Raw genomic sequence first — 27,186 nt, 5'->3', positions numbered from 1 at the left:
AGGGAGCGGGGCGCGGCGGGGCAGTCCGTGGTGATGGCGGTGCTGGCGTTCGGGTTGGCGTTGGCGTGCTGCCTGCTGCGAGCGGCCGACGCCGCGTTCCCGGTGCCCGCGGGCGCTGCGGGACGTCCTCCGTGGGACGGAGGAGGACGGGAGGAAGAAGCGGCGGCGCTGCGGGTAGGTCCCTGCTGCACTGCTGCCCTGCTCGCCATCCGCGCCGCTGTGCCTGCGGGTTCCTCCCTTCCCCGCTCCCGACGCCAGGGGACAGCATCACAGCTGTGGCCGGGTATCCCTTGGGTACTCCTTGTGCTGCGTACAGTCCTTCAACACGTTATGTTAGTTCTCCAACATAAAACAAGACAAGGTTAAATCTTATCTAAGGATCAAATGTTTTCATGCCTCTCCGTGCTGTGGCTGCCCAACAAGGGCATCGGGTGACTTTGACACCACTTGTTGTCAGTTTGTTTTGTTAGTCTTATATTGATTTTATACTATCTGTGCACTTTATAAGTGTCTCTTTGTGTCCTTCTTAGAGCTAAAATTAGTCTAATCGCTTTCAGACTGGCTTGATAAGAGCCCAGGGTGAGTCTGAGCTGAATCTGAGCTGAGCAAGTTAGCAAGGGGTTATGGCCACAAATTGTGCCAGGGAGGGAGGTTCAGGGTGGATACTAGGAAAAACTACTTCTCATAAAGAGTGGTGAGGCAGTGGCACAGGCTGCCAACGGAGGTGGGGAAGTCACCATCCCTGGATGTGTTCAAGAGTGGTATGGATGTGGCACTGACAGGCACGGTTAGTGGGCATGGTGGGGATGGCTTGGTGGGTGGACCAGGTGATCTTAGAAGTCTTTTCTAACTTTAATGGTTCTCTGATTCTAAGGTCATGTTTGCTTTTGGTAACCTTCTACTCTTACAGTTTTTCCACTGCTGCTAACTTAATAACAGCAAGAATACTTTTGTTTCTGTTCAGGAAAGTGCAAAAAGAATTAGATTACTGAATTCACCATCAAATGATAATGGATCTGCTTTCTATGGAAAAAATCAGTTTTCTCACCTATTTCCTGAGGAGTTCAAAGGTACAAAACTGTCCTCATGTTTCCTACATGGAAAATTTCTGTTCTTTCTAAAACTGTAAGAACATTTAAATTAGTTCTGGACTATGATTACTGTATGGATTTGAGAATGCTGTGCCATTTCATGATTGTAACTACAGATCAAAGTTACCATTATGGCCTCTAGTAAAACAGGTTGGATTTGTGTTGTTTATTTGTTTTTGTCATTTCTTTAAGCAGATTTATAAATGTTTGTATTCTGTGTTTAGCTATTTACTTAAGAAGCATACCTTACAAACTCCCCAGATACATAAAAGTGCCAAAGGGAGAGGAAAAACCTTTGCCAAAGAAGTTTGACTGGAGGGACAAGAAAGTCATTGCAGAAGTGAGAAATCAACAGACAGTAAGTGGCGGTGATTTCCTTTTGCTGATTCTCAAGCACTGGTTAGAGACAGTTCTGGAAAGTACATCATAGAGCATAGAGATGAAGGACAGGGGAGGATCAGCACTTTCTCAAGACTTGGTGTACTGACGTATACTAAGTAACACAGCCTTTTTTGAAGAGTGGGCTTAGGTATAAAGCTTGAAAGGTAAAAGTTGTTAATTGTACACTTATGAATTGTGTATAATACATTTTTGGGGTAAAGTCTGGAGATATTTTGCACCATGAGTGTTTTGTGATTTTTTTTTTTTCCTTTTTTTTTTTTTTTCCTGGAAACTGAAACATGTTCAGTACTTGACCTCTTGTCCTCTGTACCCCTGGGTACAGATCTCCTGCTTGGAGTGCCCATGGCTAGTCAAGATCCATACCTTTACCACCAAACTCCTCCTCACTGGAGGTGCTTTCATGGCAGGAAAATAGAGCCCAGCTGGTTACATCCCAGGTTGTCTACAGTCATCTAGTACACTTAACAGGGTAAGAAGCACTCAGCTTTTAAACTCCCAATACTTTTTCTCTGTGTAATGTAACCTAGACCTTGCCTAGGAATAAGCTCTGTGCTCTCTGTTTAAATCACCACAATTTAAAAAGCTGAGAAAACTAACTGTGATATCAGCTAAGATTTTTTCTCACATTTAATTTTGGTTTACTGCTGCTTAAGCTGATATCTAATATACTCCTATAAAATTCTTCAGACAACAGAAAACCACAGGCTGTCTTCTTACGTGCATCCTTTTCAAAAACTTAGTAACACTGTTAAAAAATAAGTTTATCCCCAGTCTCAGTCTGTAATTAAGAAAATACATATCTAGCACTAAAAAGAGTCCCTAGACCCATTTTAAAGTGCTTTTTTAATGTTAGCGAAAATGAGTCAGGAAGGAATCATTAAAGTAAGACACCTTTAATTCATTTCTAGTTTTCACAGAGTAGCACGGCAGGGATAAAAAACAATTCCATATTTGTAATGCCATAAAAATGAAGATGAAAAATGATGTAGCAAATGAAGAGCATTGGAAAACTCCTTATCCTTACATTTCCCCATACTGTGTTACAAAAGCAAAGTTGACTTTTTTTCTCCTGTTTATCTTCTCTTCCTTCCAGTGTGGAGGCTGCTGGGCTTTCAGTGTTGTGGGTGGTATAGAGTCTGCCTATGCAATTAAGGGACATTATCTGGAAGAACTCAGCGTACAGCAAGTTATCGATTGTTCGTACAGTAATTATGGTTGCAGTGGTGGTTCCACAATAACTGCTTTGAGCTGGCTGAATCAGGTTTGAAACTTCCTATAAATTTTGAACCCTTCTTTAGCACTGTTGTTTTGTTCGTTTGGTTTGTTTTGCTTTTTAGGGGAAGAAGTGATGGAGAAGAAGAGATGTATGCTTTACAGATCATCTGGTTTTTAATTGTGTGCATGTGGTTATTTATTTAGTCTAGAATTAAGTAGTATTTCAAGCAAAACTGAAACTTGATTTGAATTTTATAATCTATAATATGTTGCTTGTGAGTACAATAAATTAACCCACAAGTGATGAGAATAATATTCTTTGACTGATGCAGTAGTTCCATTGAAATCAACTGAAGCAATGGCTATACAGTACCACTGTAGAAGAGGCCATTTATGCAAGGCTCATTATTTGGATTTGTGTGTCCAGTTTTGACTGGACTGAGTCAAACACATTACATTCTCATTCACTTATCTCTTTGCAGACAAAAGTCAAACTTGTGAGAGATTCAGAGTACACTTTTAAAGCTCAGACAGGACTGTGCCATTATTTTCCTCACTCTGATTTTGGAGTTTCAATAACAGGATTTGCTGCATATGACTTCAGGTAACTGCTGTTGCTTCTTTTTAGTTGCTGTACTTTCACTTCAGTGTTTGCTAGCTGGAGTCAGAGTAAGCCAAAGGTTACAAGGTTAATTTCATCTGAATGTTTGAAAAACTAAAAGGCAATAATGTTTTCTAATTGAGAGGAGTGGGGCATAAGAGGTACATGGTGCTTAGTATTGCCCACTTGACCAAGACTTTTTAACAGCATTGTATCTTTGGACCAGTACCTAATCCATAGTCTGTGTGCCCTGTGTTGTAGTAAATAAAATGCGTATGTATTGATGTATGTTACATGGTGTGTAGAACTCATAGGAGAAAGCTTAATTATTTGATTATTATATAATACTTAAGTAGATTACCACCTCTCAAATTGCTTTACTATGCTAACTTTAAACTCTGTTATCACTCACTTCTTTCACAGTGGTCAGGAAGAGGAGATGATGAGAGTACTTGTTGACTGGGGTCCTTTGGCAGTAACAGTAGATGCAGTTAGCTGGCAGGATTATCTTGGTGGGATCATACAGTATCACTGCTCCAGTGGAAAAGCAAATCATGCTGTACTTATCACTGGTTTTGACACAACAGGTATGTTTCCATCAACTGAACTTCTAAGTTTTGTTTTCTCATACTTGCAGCTTGCCTCCTGTGAGGCAGGATATTAAAATCCACAATTCAAGTACTGCTTGGGTTGGTGTCAACTCAATTCTGGAAGTGCAGTCTGATCCCAGGAAATTCTTCTTTTCCATGTTCCTTTGGTTTAGTGGGACTTTATGTCCCTGTAAAGACAAGAATGCAGGTATCTCTATCTTTACCCTAACATAGGGTATATCCAGTCTGTTTTACACTAAAGTATTAGTCCTCTCTGTGAACAATAGGAGGCTTCTCTGTATAATGTCATCCAGTCAGCATCCTATGAGATATTAAAATGTTAATTAACTTTATAGAATGTTAGCATTTTTATACTTCCTAATTATCACGTTGTCTCCAGCTTATGAAAATGTATTTTCCAGGTAGCATCCCTTACTGGATTGTACAGAACTCTTGGGGCCGTACATGGGGAATAGATGGCTACGTTCGTGTTAAGATAGGCAGTAATGTCTGTGGTAAGTCTGAAAAATAATGCAAGTGATAAAGGCCATGATGTGTTGCTCTGTGTACGTAAAGTGATACAGTGGGATCCTTACAGAGGAAATACAAATCATTGCTACATTTTGAATGAGGTTAGATGAGTTCAGATAGAAAAACAGTTGTTAGTTCAACCTACCCATGTGGTTGAATGACTGAAAAACATCATGCAAACGTTAAGTTACATAAGCCATAATAATTTAAGTATGACAGTACCTTACCATGGAGAGGTAATGGCATTGTCAAGTGCTCAGTTGTGTATAATCAGCCTAGGCTAGTGATGTTGCTATATGCAGCATAAGTAAAACAACTGTGGTTCTTGTCTGGTGGATGCAGATATCTAAGTTCAGTGAACAGATATGGAAAGTGGATCTGCATGTCCTTTGGAATTGTGTACAATGTCTGTGACTTCTCGTGCAAGAGATAGAGATCTATCCTTTTATTGCTAGCTCTGTCTCCCCCCTGTTCTGCTGTCTGTATGTTCTTGACATTTGATTGGCTTTTATATTGTTAAATACTTGTTTTCTGCCGAGTTTCTGAATCTAGAGGTAAGACAGGTAAAGCACCCATCCAGGGATTCTGTGCTTCTGTGTGAATCCTCAAAGAAGATCTTGAGTTTTGATTGTGAAAGCAGAGGAATAGGAAGAAGAAGAATAGATTTCAACTATAAACAATGTCAGGCAGTGAAGAAATAAGAATTGCAGCTGTTTATTTTGGTGTTTTTTCTACCGTCAGCCTATGCCAATACTTAGTGTGTGAAAGAAAGAGAACATAATATGAATATGAGTTCTGGTAACTTATTTGGTGGCAAGTCTCTGTTTCTAGTATTCACTACAATTTTTTTGTTTGTTACATTTATAGGTATAGCAGATACAGTTTCATCAGTATTTGTTTGATACTGGCTAAAGACCAGGATTATCATTTGACATACGCTATATATGAAGATTTTACTTCAAAGCAACATTTCCTAAAATAAGAACAAACTATATGAAGAGTTCCTGCTTTTTAGACATTACAGAAAGTGGTCAGCTGGAATTTTAAAATATGTTTTTATTTGGCATGTGTGTTATGTATCAAATCTCACATGGAATGAGAAGACTTCGAATCAACCACAGAGCGTGCAGAAGGAAGTTGCAAAGATAGATTGAAACTGTTAAGGTGAACTTAGGTACTGAATACTAAAAAGTACATCCCATAAAAAATTCTCTTGAGAAGTTATAGCAAATAAGAAGTTTGAACCCAATAATGAGTAGTATGATGGCATATAATCAAAATGCTTTAAACATCAGAAGCACAATGATTGTCTGCTTCTATTAGAAGAGGAGCGTGATATGAGAAAACACTTATGTTTTGCTACCTGTTTTGGCTTTTCTAGCATCTCTGGTTGACAGACGTTTTTGTCTTCCTCCTTTTTGTAAAATCCTACATTTTTCTCTAAAACTAGATGAACAGAGGGGTGAAATAGCCATGAAACAGTCTCCTGAGCAGCCAGGGCCTCTGTAATGCTGTAGTCCTTCTAATTCAGTCTTTTTCCTTTCTTGGGTAGATAGAACTTCAGAGCTCTTCAAAGTAGGAAGGTGTATTTTGAAAAGGGCCTCAGATATCATAGTCTTCTGAATTAATTTGTTAAATGGGTAGGAAAGCAAGAAGAAAACTGTATTTAGATGAACCAACGCAGTTCTAGTGGCTTATCATCATGCTCTGCCCTGCCAGGACAGAAATGTTTGCAGCCCAACCATTCTGTGCTTTGGTAGCAGTCAGTTTCACACCTCCTCTCTTCTCTACTTCACAGCTAACAATGGAACAGCTGTGAAACAAATGAAAAAATTATCTATCATAGAAAAAAAGTCTGGCAGTAAATAGCCGTAAGGTATTTGCTACCCTTAGAAAGTTAGGAATTACAGCATGTTCCAAGTAGAGTAGATTTCCCTACAAAAATATTAAACTGAGTTGAACTTGTAGAAGAGACTTGCTGGTAATCATAAGGCGGTTCCAGTTTTGCTGATCTGTATAACTACAGTTGGAGGCAAATGTAACTAGAACTGACAACTAAACATGCATTTCTAAGATGCTCTGACTGTCATCTGGAATACTTTACTAGTGTCCTTTACTGAACACTATTATGAAAACTACTGAAGCAATTCTACAATTTTTGCATTTCCTGTACCCTGCTAATGATCGGTGTAGTGTTTTTATAACAGACGCCATGAATGTTTGTCACTTTCTCTTGTATTGTCACCTTAGTCCTTCTGTTTCTAAGGGTCAGTATTTTAAGTGGGGAAAAAAAGACCTAAGTGCCAAATGTCAGGTTCTGTTCCTATTTCTAACAAACAGGCTCAAACTTCCAAATAACAAAAGAAGAAGCATTTTGTGTAGTATGGCCATACCCTTAGCAGATTACAGACAATAAATAGCATACTTCTCTGATGGGATAAGAACAGCTAAACTTCTAAATTGGCATAAGAATAATGTGGTTTTATAGCAGTATCAAACATTGAAGTTCCAGCTATGCTTCTGAAGTGGTACAACCAAGCCTAACTAGAGCACAAAGACACAGAACAACTCACCAGAAATTAAGGCCTGCGGTAAATGTATTTTCCAGAGAAGCAGTAAAACTGATAAAACAGTCCATCTAATAAGATGACAACACAGCTTTATCTACTCCGTGGTCATAGTTCCCTCACTTTTATGATGCAACAATTTTATACTTGTTTCAATGATATTTTGATTAAAAAACACTCAAAACAGCTGTCATATTGTTGTGTGAATGTTATGCTTGCTTTAGAAGAAGACAACAAAAGAAGAACTTGAATACTGCTTTATTTGAAGTGTGAAGTAGGCATTTATTTTTACTATTCTTAACAGTAAGTATTTCTAATGAAGGCCCTCATATATTCTTGTGTAAGAAATTTCCAGAGGCTTGGGTTTCCATAGATTCAGGATCCCGTATTTGTTCAAAATCCAGCTTTTGAAGATCTTAACCTGAAATTCCTTTTGGAACTCTACAGCTCTCTATCATCTTAAGCTGATGAGAATAATTACATCTTCAACTCAAATTACTAACAACCATTAGATAAACTGGCAAATAGAAATCTATGTACATATAAGACATGATGATAATCTGTATATTTTTTTCTTGTCTTCAAGTATAGATTTTTCAGAAACAAACAGTTTAACTGGCCATTAATTCAAATCAAATTTTTTCTTTAATAGAGCCTGAATCAATGCAAGATTACTTTTTCTACAAAGAATTAAATTTCTTCTATAAGTCAAGTAGAGTATTCACCTAGTTCTGTCATACATAAATAAATATCTACACACCCATGCTGATGAGAACAGTTGCTATAGTTCAGGAATAGTACCAGTCAGGGTGAAAGTACTGAAGTTCTTTGCAGCAACCAGTCTAGAAAGATAGTTCAGTCAGAGTCATCACTGCTAAAATAGGAGCTGTCACAGTATTCTGCTGTATAAAGGAATTTATGAATGGTTGGATTCATCTTTGGTATCCACTGTCTTGGCACTAGAAATGTTGAAAGATTGAACAAATCCACAAACACCTTGTATCTGTCACTGAAAAAAACAATTGGAACAATCAGTGTTGTTGTGTATGCCAGTGGAAGGGCCACTACTTTGAAATCCTCAGGAATCATACCCTCACATATTTATTATTGTTTCTGCACTAACCATTCTTCTCCTTAGTAGTCCAGAGTTTAAGCTCAGTCCAAAGTTCAGTCCTAACTGTTTCTAGGGCACAGCAGATAATATTTAAAAGAAAATATTGCTGCATCTTTCTGCTGAAATCCCCAAAATTCTTTGTAAAGTTCTGACCATTCAGGAAGTTCTGTGCTCAATTCAAGACCATCTACTAAAAAAGAAAAGGCAGTTCCTCTGTTCTTTTAAATTCCTTTTCTGCTTCATCCAACAGAAGGAGATGTTTCTGATTTTCACCTGCACAGCCAGAGGGCATTAACTAAGTTTATGTATCTAACTTTCATCCTGTATCATTCATTAACTTGGGCTGGAAAGCACACAGGGTAAACAATGCAGCATTAGTATTATTTCCTACTACATTAATGCCTAGATCCCTTGACTGAGAATTGTAAATGCACTTTACATGAGTGATCAAAGCCGTTTGCCACAGAAGGCTAATTCACGTGTATCAACCTTATAAGTAAACATACAACTGGCAGGACGAGGAAATTCTCAGTATAGTCACAAAAGAAGAATGACGGCTCTCTAACTTCTAACGAGCTGTCTGAAATCTATCTCCCAGCAGTACAACATCTGTGAACAGTATCAAGGTAGGTAAAAGGGGGAAATGCATTATTCTTACCTCACTGTTGAGCGCAAGTACTGGTAGCCTGATGAACCTCCTGTGCCAGCCTTACTGCCAATCATTCTGTGCACCATGCAGACATGGTTATCTAAACAATGCATACAAAGGGCATAGCACATAGGCAGTGTTAAAATATAAGCAAAGGGTCACATCAAGGTGAGTATTGCATTATCAAAGGTCACAGAGAGATGAGCTACTAGGTCTTCAGCAATGTAGGAGTTAAGTATGCCACTCAAGTCAGCTAACATAAAATGATTGTTAATACAGAATTAACACATCAATTTTTAGTTATCTAGATAGGGAAAGAGCAGAAAGAATATTTCCATGTGGACAGTCAGAGGGTTTGGGAAAATAAATCCCTTAAATAAAGTTTTTCACTTAGCTTAAAGAATGTCATGGGAGTGATAACTTTACCTACGTATCTACTGATCACAGAGGAAGCTTTTCATCTTTCCTCTTGGCCAAAGTACCAAAAAAGAAAATAGTGTTATTTTTGAAGGACAAACTCGGAAGCTCAATGCTAAAACTCTAGGTATAAGTATCAGAGTGTGAAATAGAACAGTTTACTTGTATCTAAAAGAGTATCTCAATAAAAGAGTGCAACTTACATCTCCATTTTGTCATGAGTACATCGATATCCATAAGAGAGGTAAGAAGCTGAAAGGGAACCTGAAAACGGGGCTCCTCTCTTGGAAAATGAAAGAGAGTACAGTAAAACCTCTCATCATGAGCTACATATTTCAAACTATCACTTCAGCAACAAAAGACACTCAACATGTGTTTTTCCCAAACTGGTATTGAAATACCAGTAGATATTCTAACAAGCACTTCGGCCACGTAAGTTTTAAACTGTCTTTTTCCCCTCTTTATTGGAAAATACTTTAGATCTTTCTAGGGCACTTTGTAGAACAGTTTGTTTTCACCTTTCCAGCTGCCAATAAGCACTGAAAATACTTTGATACATCTTATAACATTACCTGTAGAAGTAGATCATTAGGGCACCCTTCAGTGCTTTATAAGACAGTCTTCTTTCTCCTGCAAAATACAAACATCTTTAGTTTGTTGCTTTAGTTTGTTGATTACTCTGAAAATGTAGTGCTACTTTGTGATTATTCTGTATTTATCATATTTAAAAATCCAAATGTGTATATTAATATACTCTACCTTTACTAAGCAGGTGTTCATGCCGTTTTTCATCAAATAATGAAAGTAATGTATCTTTCTGCTTTTGGAATTCAGATAACAAGTCCTCTTTTTCTTCTGATTCTGGTTTGGCCTTAAATCAAAAAGAAGGATTTTTTTAGAATTCAATAGGGAAAAAGCAGGCTCTTGAATGACCCATGATTTAACCTCTATTTTCATCTAAACACCCTGTAAGTTTACATTTTAAGTGTAAGAACTGTATTTTCAAACAAGGTAGGCAAGTCACTGAGTTACTGTTCTTTAAAAAAAAAAAAAAGAAGAATTACCAGGAATTGTGCAATTAAATACAACGCAATTCAGATGAATAAATGTTCAAACTAACATCACTTTTCTTTAGGTCTAGATGCTTCAGAACAGCTAATCTTAATTTGTTTGATGTCTAATTATTTTATTCCATAGTTTACAAGGCAAAAAAAAAGGACATTTTGTACAGCTACAGGTTAGAAAGCTTAAATAGAAAAGCTAGATAAATCAGAAAGTTGTAAGCTTATTCTCAGGGACTTTATATATTTTTATGTTATAGTGTTTCTTCCGTTTAAAAACATACCTGCAGGCTTTTCAGCACTTAGGGATTTTTTTCTTGCTTCTTTGCCAGTGTAATTCAAATGATCACACAGCAGCTAAGCGCCATGTACTGTTAAGTAGTAATGGTCAGTATATAGTGACACACCCTACTCATAGGCCCAAACTTTGCAGAGTTTTACTCTGAACTTCAGATGCAAGCACCCAAGGTGACATAGTTACAGTAAAATAAATTTTCTTCCTGTGATACTTTCCCTTTTCTTTTGCAATCAAAATAATCCACATAGCACATACTTTAGGTGCTCCTAGATGTCAGTTTATAGACTTACTGAGATTTCCTGGTAATGTTTGTGGTTGTTACACTTCTTGCAAACACTGGCCGTCAAAGAGTAAATGAAGTGAGAAACCAGGAGTGAGACAAAATGCCAATTCAAAGAACATAATTTCCAGCTGTCTCTGCATGTAGTTGGATCAACACAACATACCTGTACTATGGCAAATTCCTCTTCTAGTCCTTTTAAAATATTCACTTCAAATTGGCCCCAGAAATCAAATCCTTCTGCCTCAAGTCCTGGAGTTCTTTCCAGCCATGCCTTTAACAATAATAATGTGTTCAACTATTCATAATGAAAACACAATACTCTAGAATTACAATTTATAGCAATATAAATTATACTGCTATAGTTCTGGTTTAATACCCATATAGGTGTGAATTACTGGAATAAGGATGTCCACATTGAAGATTTGTGTCTGTATAAAGATGCCATGCAAACACACCCATAGGTTACAAGATTCACTGGAAACCTGTCAGTATTCTTCCTTCTCTCAAGGAAAAAAAGATTATCACTCATAACAGTGAAGGACATTCTCAAGGGAAAGGGTAAAATATTTAAGCAAGGTCTCAGACAAATATTATTACCTCCACAAGTTGCAGAAGTGTTGGCTCTTGCTCTGATTTCAGCAGTAGTTCATAATCCTCTCCTTTGAAGTTATCACGATAATGCCTTCTGTTATAGGGGACCCTCAGGCTTTGTGGAACACCAATCTTGTTCTCTAGCAAACGAAATTGCAGGCTCTGAAAACCTGAGGCTGGGCTTAAGTAGTCTCTTTGGGAATAGAAGAGAAAAACATACAAAAATACAGGATATTATTTTACCATGATGGAGTTCTCTGGTTCTCGGCTAAAGAAATAACTACGTATCTCATATTTGAAGAATATCAAATAGATAATTGAACATTTTTCATACACTTGCAATTAGGGGGAAAAAAAAAGGAAAATTGATATATCTGTGCATACACAGACATATATATACACACTATTATATTGTGTTTTAAAATGGTGGCTCTGTGCATGTGTTTCACAAAATAAAAATTAGTGAATATCATTTTCTTTCTGGACAACAGAAGTAGCTTTGCCCCAAATACACATCAGGAAAATTTCAATATCACTAAAGTGCCAATAAATGACTTCTAAATAGGTTTGTTATACATATGAAAAATTGATATGTATGAAAATAAATAAAGCCTACTAAATCTTTTTCAGAACATTATGCTGAACGATTCATTAATGGGATTCTTTCTAGGCTGAATTGTGTGAACATGTTAGATTAACTGATTAATAAAATTGATCAGAAATCCCACATTGCTAGGTAATTGTAATGCATTCTGAACTGTAAATAGAAGATTTGAAAAAAAAAAAAAAAAACAACAGGTAATATATCTGTTTTTTATTTGCTTGCTACAAATTACATATTACTGTATGTTGTTGAAAATCAGAAGCAATGATTCCTCAGAAGATTATTAGCTCATGTATTTCTCCTGCTGTAGATGACACAGATGTTCCAAACTTCCATTGGAAGCCAAGTTGTATTTCCATGTGTTTTTCTGTTAGGGAATGCTAAAAGATGGGGAAAATGGTACTAAAGCAATGCAGAAGGGGGAAGGATGCTGGAAAGCACTAAGTGCACAAGTCAGGCAGGTCAGGGACACAATCAGAATGGGAATAGGAAGGCAGATGGTGAATTGCATATGAAGCTGTTACAAATGGTAGTGGAAGGAGCTGCCTGTGGTGAGATAAGAGATAGGAAATGCCAAATAAGAAGTGAGGAAAACCAACTGATCCCAAAGACAGTCCATGCAGAAAGCAGATGAGCTACAAACAAGTTGACCCAGCAATATCTTGGGCAGCTATGGGAGAGCAGAAGTACTTGGGGAGAAATAAGAAGAAAGCAATGTTACTTCATCCACTTGAAGCAACACAGGGAAGCTAGGAAATACTGTCCCAAGATAGTATAATGATCTATTTGATAATATACAGAGAGTGCATTTCTCTCACCCAAACACTTTTATGATCTGTCACAGAATATGGTTGCAACTGCAGTGGTAAGTTTCAAGTAAATTGTTAACAGAACTAGGAAGCATTTCTACTCTATCTGCCGTTATTTGAATTTTTATTTTTTTATTATTATTATTTAAGTCTGAAAACATTTAACACAGCACACGCAAGCATCAGAAGTTAAGTTGTATTTCATTGTAGGGTATGCTGGTCTTGCATTCAAGCTCATGTTCTTAGTTGACTTTGTACTGTAATGCTAGTTACCTCTAACGCACATAAACTGGAGAGCTGGTCACAAGGGATACGGAGAAAGCTGAGGTCCTCAGTGACTTCTGTGACTCAGTCACCAGCAAGGGCTCTAGTCACACCACACAAGTTGGAGAAAGCAAAGGTAATAACTGGGAGAAGGAAGATCTGCCCGCTGTAAGTGAAGATCAGGTTCAAGACCATCTAAAGAACCTGAAGGTGCACAAGTCCACGGGAACTGATGAGATCCATCCATGGGTTCTCAGGGAACTGGCAGATGAAGTAGCCAAGCCACTATCCATCATATTTGAAAGGTTATGGCAGTCTGGTGAAATTCCCACTGATCAGAAACAGGAAAACATAACCCCCATTTTCAAGAAGGGAAAGAAAGAAGATCCAGGGAACTACAGGCCAGTCAGTCTCACCTCTGCAACTGGCAAGATCACAGAGCAGATCCTCCTGAAGGCCCTACTAAGGCACATGGAAAGTAAAGATGAGGTGATTGATGATAACCAGCATGGCTTCACCAAGGGCAAGTCATGCCTGACAAACGTAGTGGCCTCTTATGATGGAGTCAGTGTCAGTGGATAAAGGAAGAACAACTGACATCATCTACCTAGATTTGTGCAAAGTATTTGACACTGTCTCGCACATCATCCTGGTCACCAAATTGGAGAAAAATCAATTGGATGGATGGACCACTCACTGCATAAGGAATTGGCTGGCTGGTCACACTCCAAGAGTTGCGGCCAGTAGCTTAATGTCCAAGTGGAGATTGGTGACGAGTGGCATTCCTCAGGGATGGGTGTTGGGACCAGTGTTATTTAACATCCTTGTAGGTGACATGGACAGTGGGATCGAGGGCACCCTCAGCAAGTTTGCAGATGACACCAAGCTGTGAGGTGCAGTTGACACGCTAGAGGGAAGGGATGCCATCCAGGTGAATCTGGACAAGCTTGAGAGGTGGGCCCGTGCCAACCTCATGAAGTTCAACAAGGTCAAGAGCAAGGTTCTGCACTTGGGTTGGGGCAATCCCAAGCACAAAGACAGGCTGGAACGAGAATGGCATGAGAGCAGCCTTAAGGAGAATGATTGGTGTTGGTTGATGAAAGACTCAGCATGAGCCAGCAAAGTGCACTTGAAGCCCAAAAGGCCAACCATATCCTGGGTTGCATCAAGGGAAGCATGACCAACAGGTCAACGGAAGTGATTCTGCCCCTCTATTCTGATCTTGTGACATCCCACCTCGAGTACTGCATCCAGTTCTGGGGCCCCCAACACAAAAAAGACATCAAGATGTTGGAATAGATCCAGAAGAGGGCCATGAAGATGATCAGAGGGCTGGAACACCTCCCTTACAGGGACAGGCTGAGAGAGTTTAGGCTCTTCAGCCTGGAGAAGAAGACTGAGGAGACCATAGAGCAGCCTTCCAGTATCTGAAGGGGGCCTAAAGGGAAGCTGGGAAAGAATTTATAAGTACATGTAGTGACAGGACAAGGGGGAATGGCTTTAAACTGAAAGAGGGTATATTTAGACTAGATATTAGGAAGAAATTCTTTACTGTGAAGGTGGTGAGGCACTGGAACAGGTTGCCCAAAGAGCTTGTAGATGCCCTCTCCCTGGAAGCATTCAAGGCCAGGTTGGATGAGGCTGTGAGCAACTTGGTCTAGAGGGAGGTGTCCCTCTGTATAGGAGGGGGGCTGGAACTAGGTGATCTTAATGGTCCCTTTCAATATTAAGTAGTCCATGATTTTATGTTCTCAACCTGTTGGGCAAATCAGGTACTACAAGCTGCCAGCGTACATGCAAGTCCTTGCTTAAATTCACAACCAGCTCAAAGGATAAGTATTACTACCCCATGCATTACTGTGGAGGAATAGTAAGTACCTGAAATCAAAGAAGTCCAATGCAGTCATGGTTTCCAAAACTGAGAACTGTTCCACAAGTAATTTCAGAATCATTGAAATTCTGCTCATTCGAGTAATAACCTTCAGCATGTTCCTCTCATCTCTTACCTTAATAAGAAATAAATACAATGATCAGACAGAAAATTATGTTCTCTTTACACTGCCTATTTATTTCAGGTCTTTCCACTGTTTTGCAACATGATATTTCTCAAGTCATTTTCCACGTGAAATCCCTAACAGCAGAACAATCTCATATTGAATAGAGTTCTGATTTTATCTGAAAATATAATATTCAATTATTTAAATCCATTTTTCTCTCACTGATTCCTATTAACTCAATCCCATTAAGTTCATCTCCCAGGCCAGGGCAAACAACCAGAAAATATCAAACTACAAAAATGAAATATGAAAACTATTTCCTTAATCATCTTGCTTTGCTATTAACCTTAACACTGACATTTCAAATTCTGATTGTAAAATAGCTTTCATTTATCACAAAAATAAATAGAGAAAAAATATTCTATTAAGAACTGATTATGGTTGAATAAATTTTGATACCATTTTAAGAAAGCCAACAATATTATGACTGCAGAGGACAACAAAGAACATTTTCATTGATCATTGTAAGAAAAAAAAGACTCCTCCTTTCTGAAATAAAGTCTGATTTACTTCAAGTTTTTCTTCACATATACAAACTCGTGTTGTTATTCGAGGTATTACATGCAGTCAGCATTTTTCTGTGAGCATATTAGGTCAGGAGCCTTTCCTTGTTATCAATACTTATGAGGTATGTTTAATGTTGGAGAAATGTTTAGAAATGTTTAAAATGCTTCTGTTATATTTGTTATTTTAGGAAATCCTCATGCAATTGTACATTATGATTTTGATTATTGCTCTTCTGTTGGATTTCACAATACTCAACTACTGCAAATAGCTTTGCTTTCACGTAGCAGATATTAGATGAAAGGAAATTGTATGTAGAGTTCAAAAATTTGAACAAAGGCAGACACTGACATTTCAATGTAAATACACCTGTTAGCCCATTTTCAGGCTGAAAGGCAAGAGAAAGAGAAATCCTAATTTTACCAGAACGAATATTTGCTTGACTTACATGTCCATTTTGAAAGATCACCCGAACAGAGTCCAACTCCCACAGAATCTGCTTAAACCAAAGTTCATAAGCTAAAACAATAAAGCCACTGTTAGCAATAACTTCAGCATTATTTTGTTTTTTTTTTCTTTTTTTCTTCATAGCACTGAAGCACTGATGAGGAAAAATACTTACTTTTTGATTTGAAGTGAATAGCCTACATAGTTTACAATGTGGGGCTATTAAAAATAGCTGATATAAAAAAGTATTGCCTGTTCTAGTATGTTGTCCGTTACCAAAACTATTATATGAAATAATCTAGTATCAAGAACATAAACAGAACTTTATAGAGCATATTTCCCACATCAGATATTAGATGTACTGAATGTAGATTACAAAAGGGAAAGGAAAAAAATTCAGGTCCAACACTTCAACAAAAGGACTATGGCATTCTACTATAACCCCAGAGCTGCTTACAACTTTAATGATATCCACAGGTTTCCTATCAACAACAGGAAAGTGTCATCCAATCAGTGCCTGCAAACCATGTGGATACAAGCAGTTAGGGAACATCTAACCATTGTGCTGGTTTCTAATGTCTCTCAATGGCTAAAGCAGGATTGAAGTTTCAGAGAAGGCACAAACCAAAATATATAAAGCTTCACTACAGTGAATTTCTTAGCACCCTATTACTTAAGCCAGGAATAATTTCTCCACCTTAATTTCTTCAGAAAGAGTTGCCAAACTCTTGATTTTCCAAATCTGAATTTTATAGTTATGACTTCATAAGCATAGAATTCATTTCAGCCTTAAAAAACATTCAGGGATATGTACAAATATAAACACACATAAAAAGATAGAGTAATTGTAGTGACCGGGTCTAAAGTGAAAACAAATTACATGTAGCACTTGTCACTGTTACATAACTTCCCACAGCAAGAATGCCAAACAACCATTGCTCTAGTCCTCTCACCTACTTACCTTGATGCGTCACAATAAAAAGATGCTCATCATGGATTTTGTTTCCTTTCTTTTCGCTCTGTAGCTCTTGGGCATTCAGTATTTTGTTCAACTTAAAAATGATAATAATAAAAGGCTATTTGTAAAGTTCTCAAGTCTGCTATTACACATGCTGTTCCTACTGCGTAGAGCTTGTATTTAAGAAAAAAAAATATTCCAGGTTGTATGAGAAATTAAAATAAATAGTTTCTTTGTAGTTAGAAAAAAATATCTTGTCTGAAATGAACATTCAGGTACATCAATTGGAAGAGTCTGAAAAATCATTTTAAGATTTTTAAATACATATACAGAAAAGGAGAAAACAAAATACACAGTGCATTCTCCAGATCTTATATCAATACTGACATATTCAGTGCAAGAGAGTTCTGATAGAAAAATTCTGTGTAACCATGTAATACATAACTGTGCAAGAGCTCTGATTTGAGGCTGAACTAATTATTTCAGTTCTGGCATTAGTCATTTTTGATTGAGTCAAATTCATTATCTCACAGTTCCTTTATATGAAATCTTTGGAAGGTTCTGTATTATATGTCAACAAATTAATCTCTTGTTCACAAGCATAGAATAATTCCACTCACTTCAGTTCTTGCTGTCATGAAAATAAAAGGAAACGTCTAAATTATCTTATTACTTCTGACATTGTATTTTTACATATTTCTTGATTACTTTTTGCTGGTTTTTTTTTTGTTGTTGTTGTTTGTGTGTTTTCCTTTCACACCCCACATTACTGCAACGTATTTTTCTAGCTAAATATTAAGGAGTTTCATGCAATAATTTGGGGAAGTTGCACATGGCCTAATTTGCAGAAAAATTGCTAACTGCTAACTATCAGATCTAATAAAATATTGTGCTGCATCACTTCACAATTTAAGTTTGCCAGTGTAACTAACTACTGCCAGTGCATGACTGGGAGAAGTGCCAGTCTTGTGTCCTGGCTCAAGTCTTCTGAGCATCCGGGACAGTAAAATTCAAATCATTACACTTACTTGCAGGTAATCTCCATAGATAAGTCCACCTTTACTGGCTTTATTTATTCCCTCTTGTGATTTGTCACCTTTTTCATCTTTCAAAGACAGCTTGCTAAATTTATATCTGAGAATAAAAGTAAGAAAACATATAAGCTATTTAATTAAAGAACTATCGCTATATTTGTCATTTTATTAACAGATGCACCTAAAATTCAAACAACGAAAAAATGAACCACTAAAGCAGTCTTATGAGAAAGACAGTGTACCTGACATACACCTTGTCAGAGCAGTAATATCTGGTAGCATTAAATCTAGTTCATCACACAGCCCTTCCCTGAAGGGTCCTCATACCGTCTCCTTTCCCTTAGCAATAGCTACAGCAGTATATTTACATATAATCATTAATTGCTCTCCAAAATTTACATTAGCTTTATATCTTTTAAAACAAAATAAAGATAAGAGGAACTCACAGGTATTTGTTCCCCATGAAGGGGCACCCACTCATGGTTCCAGGGTCCAAATTCACTGAGCTGTGCTCTGGGGAAAAAAAAAGAAACTCTGTTAGTTAACCCAAATCTGCTGAAGCTGCTTTATATGTAACCTTATCTCCGTGTGTAGACCAACCCCCCAAATCCTCTTAGCTCTCAGCCCATCTCTGCTATTCAACAATTACGGAAACTGTCATGGCACAAAGGTCAATAAATTCATATGCTTTAACTCTCTAATGTTTTGTTTCAACCAGCAAAAAAAGAGTAACTGGAATACTTACCTTTTCTCATATGACACAATTTTTGTGCACTTTGCTGTAAGGCTTCCCCTGATGGGAACCCAGGCTGGTGTAAGGGGTAAGTCAATGAGAAGTCTGCGTGTGAATAAAGACAATATTTAATGTTTAATTCAGAAATTGGTTAGGTAGGTTTTTAACCTGCAGCCCCTCATATCAAAGCATCAGTATACTTCGAACTTTTAAAAAAGTGAAACATGAAAAAGGAAAGGGAGAGGAAGATAAAGGAAGAAAACTGTTACTTCCAAGAAAAACTGAACTGTTTGTAAAAGCTCTCAGGCAATGCACTTATTTTCAAAGTGGGCACGCAGATTAGGTAAAACAAATAAAAGGAAAATATATGTGTTATTATTCCAGAGGTTTAATTCATTAATTCATTTTATTTCCTTCTGCAGAAGTTTCACTCTCATTTGTTGACAAATGTTACTCAATTCTGTCTAATCATCAGCCTAACAGATTATGAAGTAACGAGTTACTAGTGTGTGCTTCTTTCATGCCTGCCTGTTCTGAAAGAAGTTAAAGCTCAGTTTTACTGTAAACAAAGTTACAGGGCCCCCGTGACCCCAGGCCATTTACTCTCATACATCATGCAGTGTTATCTGTGAGCTGGACTCAACTGTTCCAGTCATTTAAGAGTAGATGGATGACAACAAAAAAAGTTATACGTGATATGGGGGTCATGGGATATATACCCTGCTAAGTCAGAGGCTGTATGTCATGCTATACAAATATTAGCTTAAAACTGAATTCTCACACAGCTGAGCCACAGGTAGGACTCCACTGAGTCAACTCATAAGCAAGATAAAGGTGTTCTTCCATCAAAATATAAAAGCTGATGGAACAAAATAATCCTCATCACTCATTTCTATACATCTGCTCTGGATGCCAGCAAGTAGAAATAAGACAGCACACTAGTATATACATCAGAAATTTAGTGTTTGAAAAACATGCTTCTTCTACTGAAGCTGCTCTATTATGAAGAAATTGCCCAACTCTGCTCTGTCCTGGTGCAGCCTCATCTCAAGCACTGTGTGCCGGTTTGAGCACCACAGTGTAAGAACAACGTAAGGCTATTAGAGAGCATCCAAAGGAGGACAATGAAGATGGGGAATGATCTAGATGGCAAGGTACATGAGTAGAGGCTGCAGCCTTTCAGTTTGTTCAGCCCAGAGCAGAAGAGCTGAGGGGAAGCCTCATGGCAGCTGCAGCTCCTCATGGGGAGTGGAGGACAGTGCTGAACTCTGCTCTCTGTGACAGCGATAGGTCCCAAGGGAACAACATGGAGCTTTGTCAGGGGAGAAGCAACTGGGGGTTAGGGAAAGGATCTGCACCAGAGGGTGGTGGGCATGGCCCCGAGCTGCTGGAGTTCAAGAAGCATTTGGACAACACTCAGACACAGGGTTTGAATTTTGGGCCTTGTGTGGAGGCAGAAGTTGGACTCCATGATCCTTGTGAGTCTCTTCCAGTGCAAGACATTCTATCACCCTGTGACAATAACATAAGCTGCCCCATCTACAGATCTCAAAAGCATGGGCAACAGAGACTTGCTTTGTCATTTCCACATGCATTTAGTTAAAACAGACACCCTGAACCTCCACTGTGAAATCAAACTTCCTGTTACCTTTTCTAATGTCACAAAGGAGTGTGAATACAGTAAAGGAACAAGAACAGCTGAAAAATATTCAACTCTTATCCACATCAGAGAAGCTAGTGTGTTTCCTTGTGCAGTTTAGTATCTTTCGTGGGGCCCAAAGAATAATGAATTTTCAGAGGAACGTTCTCCAACTTGCAACAGTTATACTCCCTGCTTAATAAAGCTCTGTGCTTAACAAAACATTAACTGCCAGTTAGGGAAGTAATACTACCTTTGATTTGTTCAGGGTTACTAAACTCCCAAAATCTAGCTGAGGATACTGTCTGAATCAAGAGCTGTAGAAATTTATGTTTTGATTCAGCAACAGACAAGCTGCAACCAAATAAATCAGACAAATTGCAAGAATTTAGGAAGTTAATTACAGTAATTCCAACACGTTCAAATTCTCTGCTTACAGACCTCAAAACTGACTGATTCTGTCACTCATTCACCTCACTGGCTACCTGAATGTGATTTCAGTAAGCCATCACAAGTACATAATGAACTTGGTACTGATAAATAGAGCAAATAAAAGAAAAGCTAACTTGTACAACCTGATTATGAAATTGTCTGTCGGCAATATGGACAATAGCACAGAATGAAAGAGCCATAAGGTCTGGCTCAACTCAGAGCCTTTATGTCTGTCTTAGCAGGAGACACTTCCATAAATGATGGAGAAATAAATGCCTATTCATGCTTTTTCCGTACTGCTCAAATCTGGGATCTAATCCTTCTTTGAGTGGTTCTAGTGACCTTTCCCCACTGAGATTTTACTGCTCTTTCACCATCTGTTTATACTGGCAGAATCAATCATAAAGAAAACTTGAAGAAAAAGTTCCTCCATATATATCTGAAAGCAAAATGTAACCTTGATTTTAACTATATGGCATTACCTTCTTCTCAAAATGCACCATAATTACCCTTTTTCATGCTGAGCATGCAGAACTAGGTAGAAGCAGATGTAATTACACACACATCTTGCTGTTCATGCTGTGGATGACTGAGCAAGGCTATGAAAGCCAATCATGTGTGCATGCCCTTGAGATTTTCTCTCTTTCTTTCTCTGTTTCCTTGCTTATTTTTACAGCATGCAAGTCAGACAGACTTCTGTTCATTCTGAAATGTATCAAAGTACTCTAACCTTCAGTGCAGAGAAAGTCCTGTTTTGTGATTGGGCTGAATACAAGACAAACAGTTAAACACAGTAGGAAAAAAAAAAAAAGGCACATATTCCAGGAACTGTACTTTGTGGCCTTTAAACTGTCATGATCCTCACGACCAAGCATGACAACTGTCAAAACCCTTTCTTAATCCACCCTCATCCCCCTTCTTTTTCCCTTCCTCATTTGTGGATGTGGACTAGCTTTCTTCATCATAGCTGCAATGGAGTTGCAGAGGGGTGACAAAATGAATTTACTTAAACTAAAAGAAGTGAACTGTAAGAGCAAAAAAGGAGCCTCCCTCTAGCTAGGCCAATGGAAGGTTTGGTGTAAGCCAGAAGTGTCCTGTATTTTGTAGATAAAGCTGTAGTAGAGTCCACTTGTTCTGATGTGAACTGATGAGAAGTGAGAATGACTGTGTAATGTCATAAATCCAACAGGAGTCTTCTCTGTATTTTGAAGTGACTTGTTCACCTAAAACAAATTTCAAGAAACTTCACACAAAATTGCTTACAGAAAAAAAAGCATGTACAAATGGTTTGTTAGACATTCTCCTGCTCAAACTCTCATTCTGATTACAAAACCACCATGGATTAATTGGTTTTTCTGAAGTTCGTTAACTTGAATAAAGAGCTCGGATACCTTCTTGCTACAAACAAGTGATGTTTGAAGCTTCCCAACACTTATCCCAGAAACACAAACTAGGAATTATTCAGCACAAATCATTTTTATCTATGTAATAGTATCTGCAGTAGGTTGGGTAAGCTTAAAAGTTTCTACTAGAAAGCAGGTGTCTTGGGAGGAGCCTATTAGAAGAATCAATCAAACAGCAAAAAGCAAGCTTACAGTGAGATAGTTTCCCCATCTAATTTTCCAGTACTGATAGTGTAAGACTTCCTGTGATATGTGTCCTTGCATATAATAACCCTTATACTGTGAATCCACAGCCCACTGCAATGAATTCCATAACTGAAGTGCATACCATGTGAAAGAGCAATTCCCTGTGCTAATTTCAAACTTCCTGCCAAGTAACTGAGCATTTCTAAATACCATTCGGTACCAAGCCACAGCTTATAAGCTTGCAAGAAGCTCCCAGTCCCAGTCTCTCTTTTCTGCAATTGTCCAAATTAAGTTGTGCCTGTTTTGAAATTAAGCATTTAAAAGGTAAAACATCTTATCAATGTACAGATGTACGCATTGCTAGTTCCACTGGTGAAAGAACTGATCTCTTAGATAACAAACTCATTACTATAATTATGAAATGCAAAAGCAAGCAGTATGGCAGCTATTGGTAGGTTTTGGCTGAAAAGGTGCAACTGAATTTCTTGATTTTTTTTCTGGAACGCTGCTATCCTGTTCAATGGAAAGAGTTCTAAGAGTTTTAAAACCAGTTTAACTTCACACCTATACGTTATGGAATTGAAATGACTTCTAAACGGATTTTACAAAATGTGGAGTTCTTTTATTATTTTTTGTTGCTTTATAAATAAGCTGGTAGTTACACTGGTTGAACTTTATCTGACAGTTCATTTTATTTATTTACCATAAGCTCAATTCAAAACACTGCTTTTGTGTATCCCTGTTTGATTTTCTTCTCAATGCCCATCACACAGCTGAAGCACCTAGTGACTAAGTGACATAGTGACTAAGCCAGAAAGAACCTTAGTGTGCTAGTTGCTGTATAAGCACTGAAAAAGAAAAAAAAAGCTTCCCCAATCAAAATAATAATTAAAAACATTACAACAGAGACTTGAATAAAGGCACAAAAAGGGAAGGTTAGGAGGAGACAAGCGATATAGCACCAAAAAAAAAACCAAACATCCTCAAGTAAGTATTTTGCAATTTCCAAAACTGGCATTAATATATTAAAAAACATGAAATTAACAGCCTGTATCAAGAAAAAAAGAAAATTTAGTGACTTAAAGCTTAAATAAACTAGCCTGAAGTTGATGCAATATTAATAATCCAATCAGGTATTTGTACCTAGGGGAGGAACAGAGCTCAAGGTCTTGCAAACTACAAACAAAGCAAAGAGATAGTGCTGCAAAGATTTATTTTTTAATATTGTATTTGTTCTACTTCTTAAACCACAGAGAACCATGTTGTCACTTCTCAGCATACTTTTAACTCCCAATTACATCTCATGCATCCCAGCACAACCCCCCAGTCCCCTGCTGTCTATCACATGTGGCTCTGCAGAATGCAGCAGGATTTCTTCCACATCACATAGCTTCTGACCCTCTCACAGTCAGAAGCATTGACATCAATGCTCCTGCCCCAAGCTGTGATCAAAAGCAGACTCTGTTCAAATTGCCACTAGTTCTTCCTACACCTGGATTTTCTTTATATACAGCACTCATGATGATTTTGCTTTTGATTGTCTGCCAGTTGTACAGATACTGCCTCAAGTGCCCATTCTTGGAATTGTTCTGGAGGAACAATTTGTTTTCCTCACATTCTGACTGATCATTAATTTCCAAATTATGAAGAAGGTGTTCTCTCACTGCTACTTCCAAATCTTCCTCCTTTCACCCCTGAAGCATGTTAATATTAACCAAAACTATATACTTACAAAAAACAAGTTGTGTATATGTGTAAGAACATGTTGGTTGCCATGGAGCTTCCCCAAGACTAATTTATCCTCTTAACACCTCACAGCCACACGCTACAAGGTTCTATCCTTCAGTACAGGGAAGCTGTTACTTTTCCCTCCTAACACATGAAACTTAGCTACTAGTCAGGTGAAGTCAGAACCTGAAGCGATCGCCATGCCTCCACATGGCTCAGCCCGTGCTTCTGTTTGCAGCAGAGGTGCCTAGCAAGAGCAAAGGGCTTCTTCAGGACAAACTCCAATAGCAATTTACTAATCTGATGCTATTCAGTATTATCATTAATGGCCTGGATGATGAAACAGGCTGTACACTTCTCCAATTGACAAATGAGAACTACCTGGAAGGTATAATAGATTGCTGGCAGATGGGGGCTAGTATTCAAAATTATCTTAATGCACTGAAATAACGTGCAGTTCCAGTGAAACAATGAGTAGTACCTTTAAACTTCAGCAACAATAACCAAACCAGATTTTTTATTATTATTATTTTGGACTGATCTGGATGTTTCACTTATACGAAAATAAAACATTAAACAACAAAAAGCAAAACTGTGGAAAGTGAAATTCATATTGGAAACTTCACATGGAAGCTTTCCACGTGGCATGTGAATCTTCCTTTCCATCCAGCCTCAGAAAGGATGTCTTAGGTACTGTCCCTGACACCACTCTTGAAGATAGATAAAGACTACTCGAAAAAAGCTCAAAAGAAAACAGCAAGAAAAAAAAAAGTTTGACGTAGAACATATGGTCCATTAAGAAAAAGGGAATGAACTTTGCTTGATCTGTATAGCCCAAGAGAAGATTGTGAGGAAAAGTGATAAATACTTTTCCTTCAAAGTGAAGACTAATAGTCAGTTTTCCATATTCAGAGGGTCAGGAAAAGGAGTAATCACTTTAAATAACAGCAAAACAAGATAAATATAAAAGTAGAGAAATAAATAGAGAAATCTCTGTCTGCAGAGCATTAGAAAATACTGATGAGAACTGAAAATTTCTTCAGGCACAGTTGATTCTGTATGAATGGAAGGAGACACACCCAAGAAGTCCTTGAATTCTCTTTGAGCTCCTTTTTTAGAAGCCTAGCCCCTCCTTGCTAAATCCACTGGCACACCTGCTTTGAAAGAAGGAGCAAGGCAGATGCCTGCATTTACAGTTAGTTAACATTTTGCACGTATCCCAGCATTTGCCATAAAACAGCAGTGACAACACATTATAACAGTCCAGATGGTGGTCATTCCTCTTTTTTTCTTCCCAGTGTTTGGTTTTTAGTACTATTTTATGCATGGATTCAGTATGAGTTATTTGCAGCTCTCTGTATTGGTAAACAGTTGAGCAGCTTCTATTAAAAAGAGGGGAAAAAAAAGAACATTTTAAGCAACATTAGTGTATACAAAGCAAAGGGCTTAATACAATGAAACAGATGGCAGTAGAAAACATTTTGACATTTTATGGAAAAATTCCAATGAAAGTTAAATACGTATGCCTATGTATGTACGTAGGTATGCATTTTCCTTCATCAGTCCGTAAGTTTTTTTACAATACATTCTGTTGCAAGTAGGCTATAGAAATATAACTTATCTGAACATCTCATCTCTTTGTTTCAACAAATAGCTATGTAGTCACATTGGTTGCAGCATCTTTTTAAAGTCAGCGTTACAATAAAAGAATTCAAAAGCACTGAGGACTGACTTCAAAACATCAGAGAAGAGAATTACAATACCTATGAATACAAAACTTATGACCACCTCTGTCATCAGTTGGTTTTCCTAACCTTTACTGCATTAAGAATTAAAGACTGTGTGATTTAGATAACTAGACACATATGACAAGGAGTGAATGGAAAAAATAAGTTCCCTGTGACCAATTTATGGACTTAAATTAAGCCATTTGGGAACGATGAACAAATACAAGATGATCGGTTTTTACTCCCTAACATTTGCTTAAGAATTAACATCAAACAACCATGAAAGACAGAAAATTTGAAACTGATTTCTTTTGTAAAACAGAGAATATATGACATGTTCATCTAATGTACTACATAAACAGACTCTTTGTAAGATACTCACTTTTTAAGAAAGTAAGATGAATCAGTATTTGCTGTGTATAGAGCAACTTGCAGTTTCTACTTCTTCAACATTATGCACATAACAGTATTATCAGACCAATATAGTTTTAATTTAAGAACTCAAGCAAGTTTTAATTGATGTAAATGTGTTGTCTGAGTACTGTGAATTAGAGTGCTTTGGATTAATAGGAATCAGCAGATCAGCAAATAACTGCTCAGCAGTGCATTAGGTACGGCTGAGTTACATATAGATGTTGAAAAACAGTTTACTGTTAAGTACTTAACTGCCTGAGTGAATGCAAGTACTGCTCAAAGCTTGCTGTGGTAGAAAGCCTCATACATGACGCAAAAGTAACAAAAGGAAGAGGGCATCTTTCCAAGAAGCTGAGTACAGAAATACGCTCTTCACACTGGAATGAGTAAATGGAGCTCAGTGATCTAACTTGCAGCTCATCACTTAAGCAACACAGCCAGAAAACAGCCAGCAAACTGTAAATGCCAATGAGGCACTGAGGAGCCAAGTTAGAACACCCAAGCATGCTGCATGCATTGAATTGGATTTTTATGAGAGGAAAAAAATAACCCCCAAGATATCCATACCCTGCAGATCAGAAAGTGAATGTGACAGTTTTTTTTAATATCTTCCTAAAAGACTAACAAATCACATCTCATGTCTGAGTTTTCTATTATTTTCCACTGCCTTTCATTAGATGCCCAGTTGTTTACTAGAAATTGTTTTCAAACAAGATCACACCATTCACTCACCATGAAAGTGGTTTCTGTTCTTTTTGATAAGAAGTTAATAGAATGACCAACTGCATGCCTCTTCTTCCTCACCGTCAGGGTTAGTTCTCAAGAACTGCAGCCCAT

The 27,186-nt window shown here is 37.7% G+C and overlaps 2 protein-coding genes across 5 annotated transcripts; one reads left to right on the top strand and one right to left on the bottom strand.

The window, feature by feature from the left end:
• Positions 1 to 7,604, top strand: CTSO (cathepsin O). Its single transcript, NM_001031129.1, is given in 8 exon segments — positions 1 to 174; positions 965 to 1,070; positions 1,316 to 1,449; positions 2,587 to 2,754; positions 3,191 to 3,312; positions 3,733 to 3,896; positions 4,322 to 4,414; positions 5,298 to 7,604. Coding segments are annotated over 8 exon segments (963 nt in total). The 5' UTR covers positions 1 to 33; the 3' UTR covers positions 5,333 to 7,604.
• Positions 2,369 to 25,938, bottom strand: TDO2 (tryptophan 2,3-dioxygenase). Of its 4 annotated transcripts, XM_046941150.1 has the most exons (14): positions 19,108 to 25,938; positions 18,833 to 18,925; positions 18,534 to 18,600; positions 18,082 to 18,187; positions 17,057 to 17,147; positions 16,097 to 16,167; positions 14,966 to 15,093; positions 11,417 to 11,603; positions 10,983 to 11,090; positions 9,937 to 10,048; positions 9,750 to 9,807; positions 9,381 to 9,460; positions 8,770 to 8,860; positions 7,238 to 8,006 (listed from the first exon to the last, which is right to left on the bottom strand). In XM_046941150.1, exons 2-14 carry the CDS (start codon positions 18,840 to 18,842, stop codon positions 7,853 to 7,855), a joined length of 1,263 nt encoding a protein of 420 aa, XP_046797106.1. In that variant the 5' UTR covers positions 18,843 to 18,925; positions 19,108 to 25,938; the 3' UTR covers positions 7,238 to 7,852. The 4 variants fall into 4 exon arrangements, with proteins under 4 accessions (XP_025005855.1, XP_046797106.1, XP_420377.3 ...); XM_025150087.3 differs by lacking the exon at positions 7,238 to 8,006 and adding an exon at positions 2,369 to 4,087 and having other exon boundaries at positions 18,833 to 25,938; XM_420377.8 differs by having other exon boundaries at positions 18,833 to 25,938.
• Positions 25,939 to 27,186: the final 1,248 nt, after the last annotated feature.

This window comes from Gallus gallus, chromosome 4 (assembly GCF_016699485.2).
Source record: "Gallus gallus isolate bGalGal1 chromosome 4, bGalGal1.mat.broiler.GRCg7b, whole genome shotgun sequence".
NCBI classification, from domain to species: Eukaryota; Metazoa; Chordata; class Aves; order Galliformes; family Phasianidae; genus Gallus; species Gallus gallus.
This window is presented reverse-complemented; position numbering and strand designations above follow the sequence as displayed.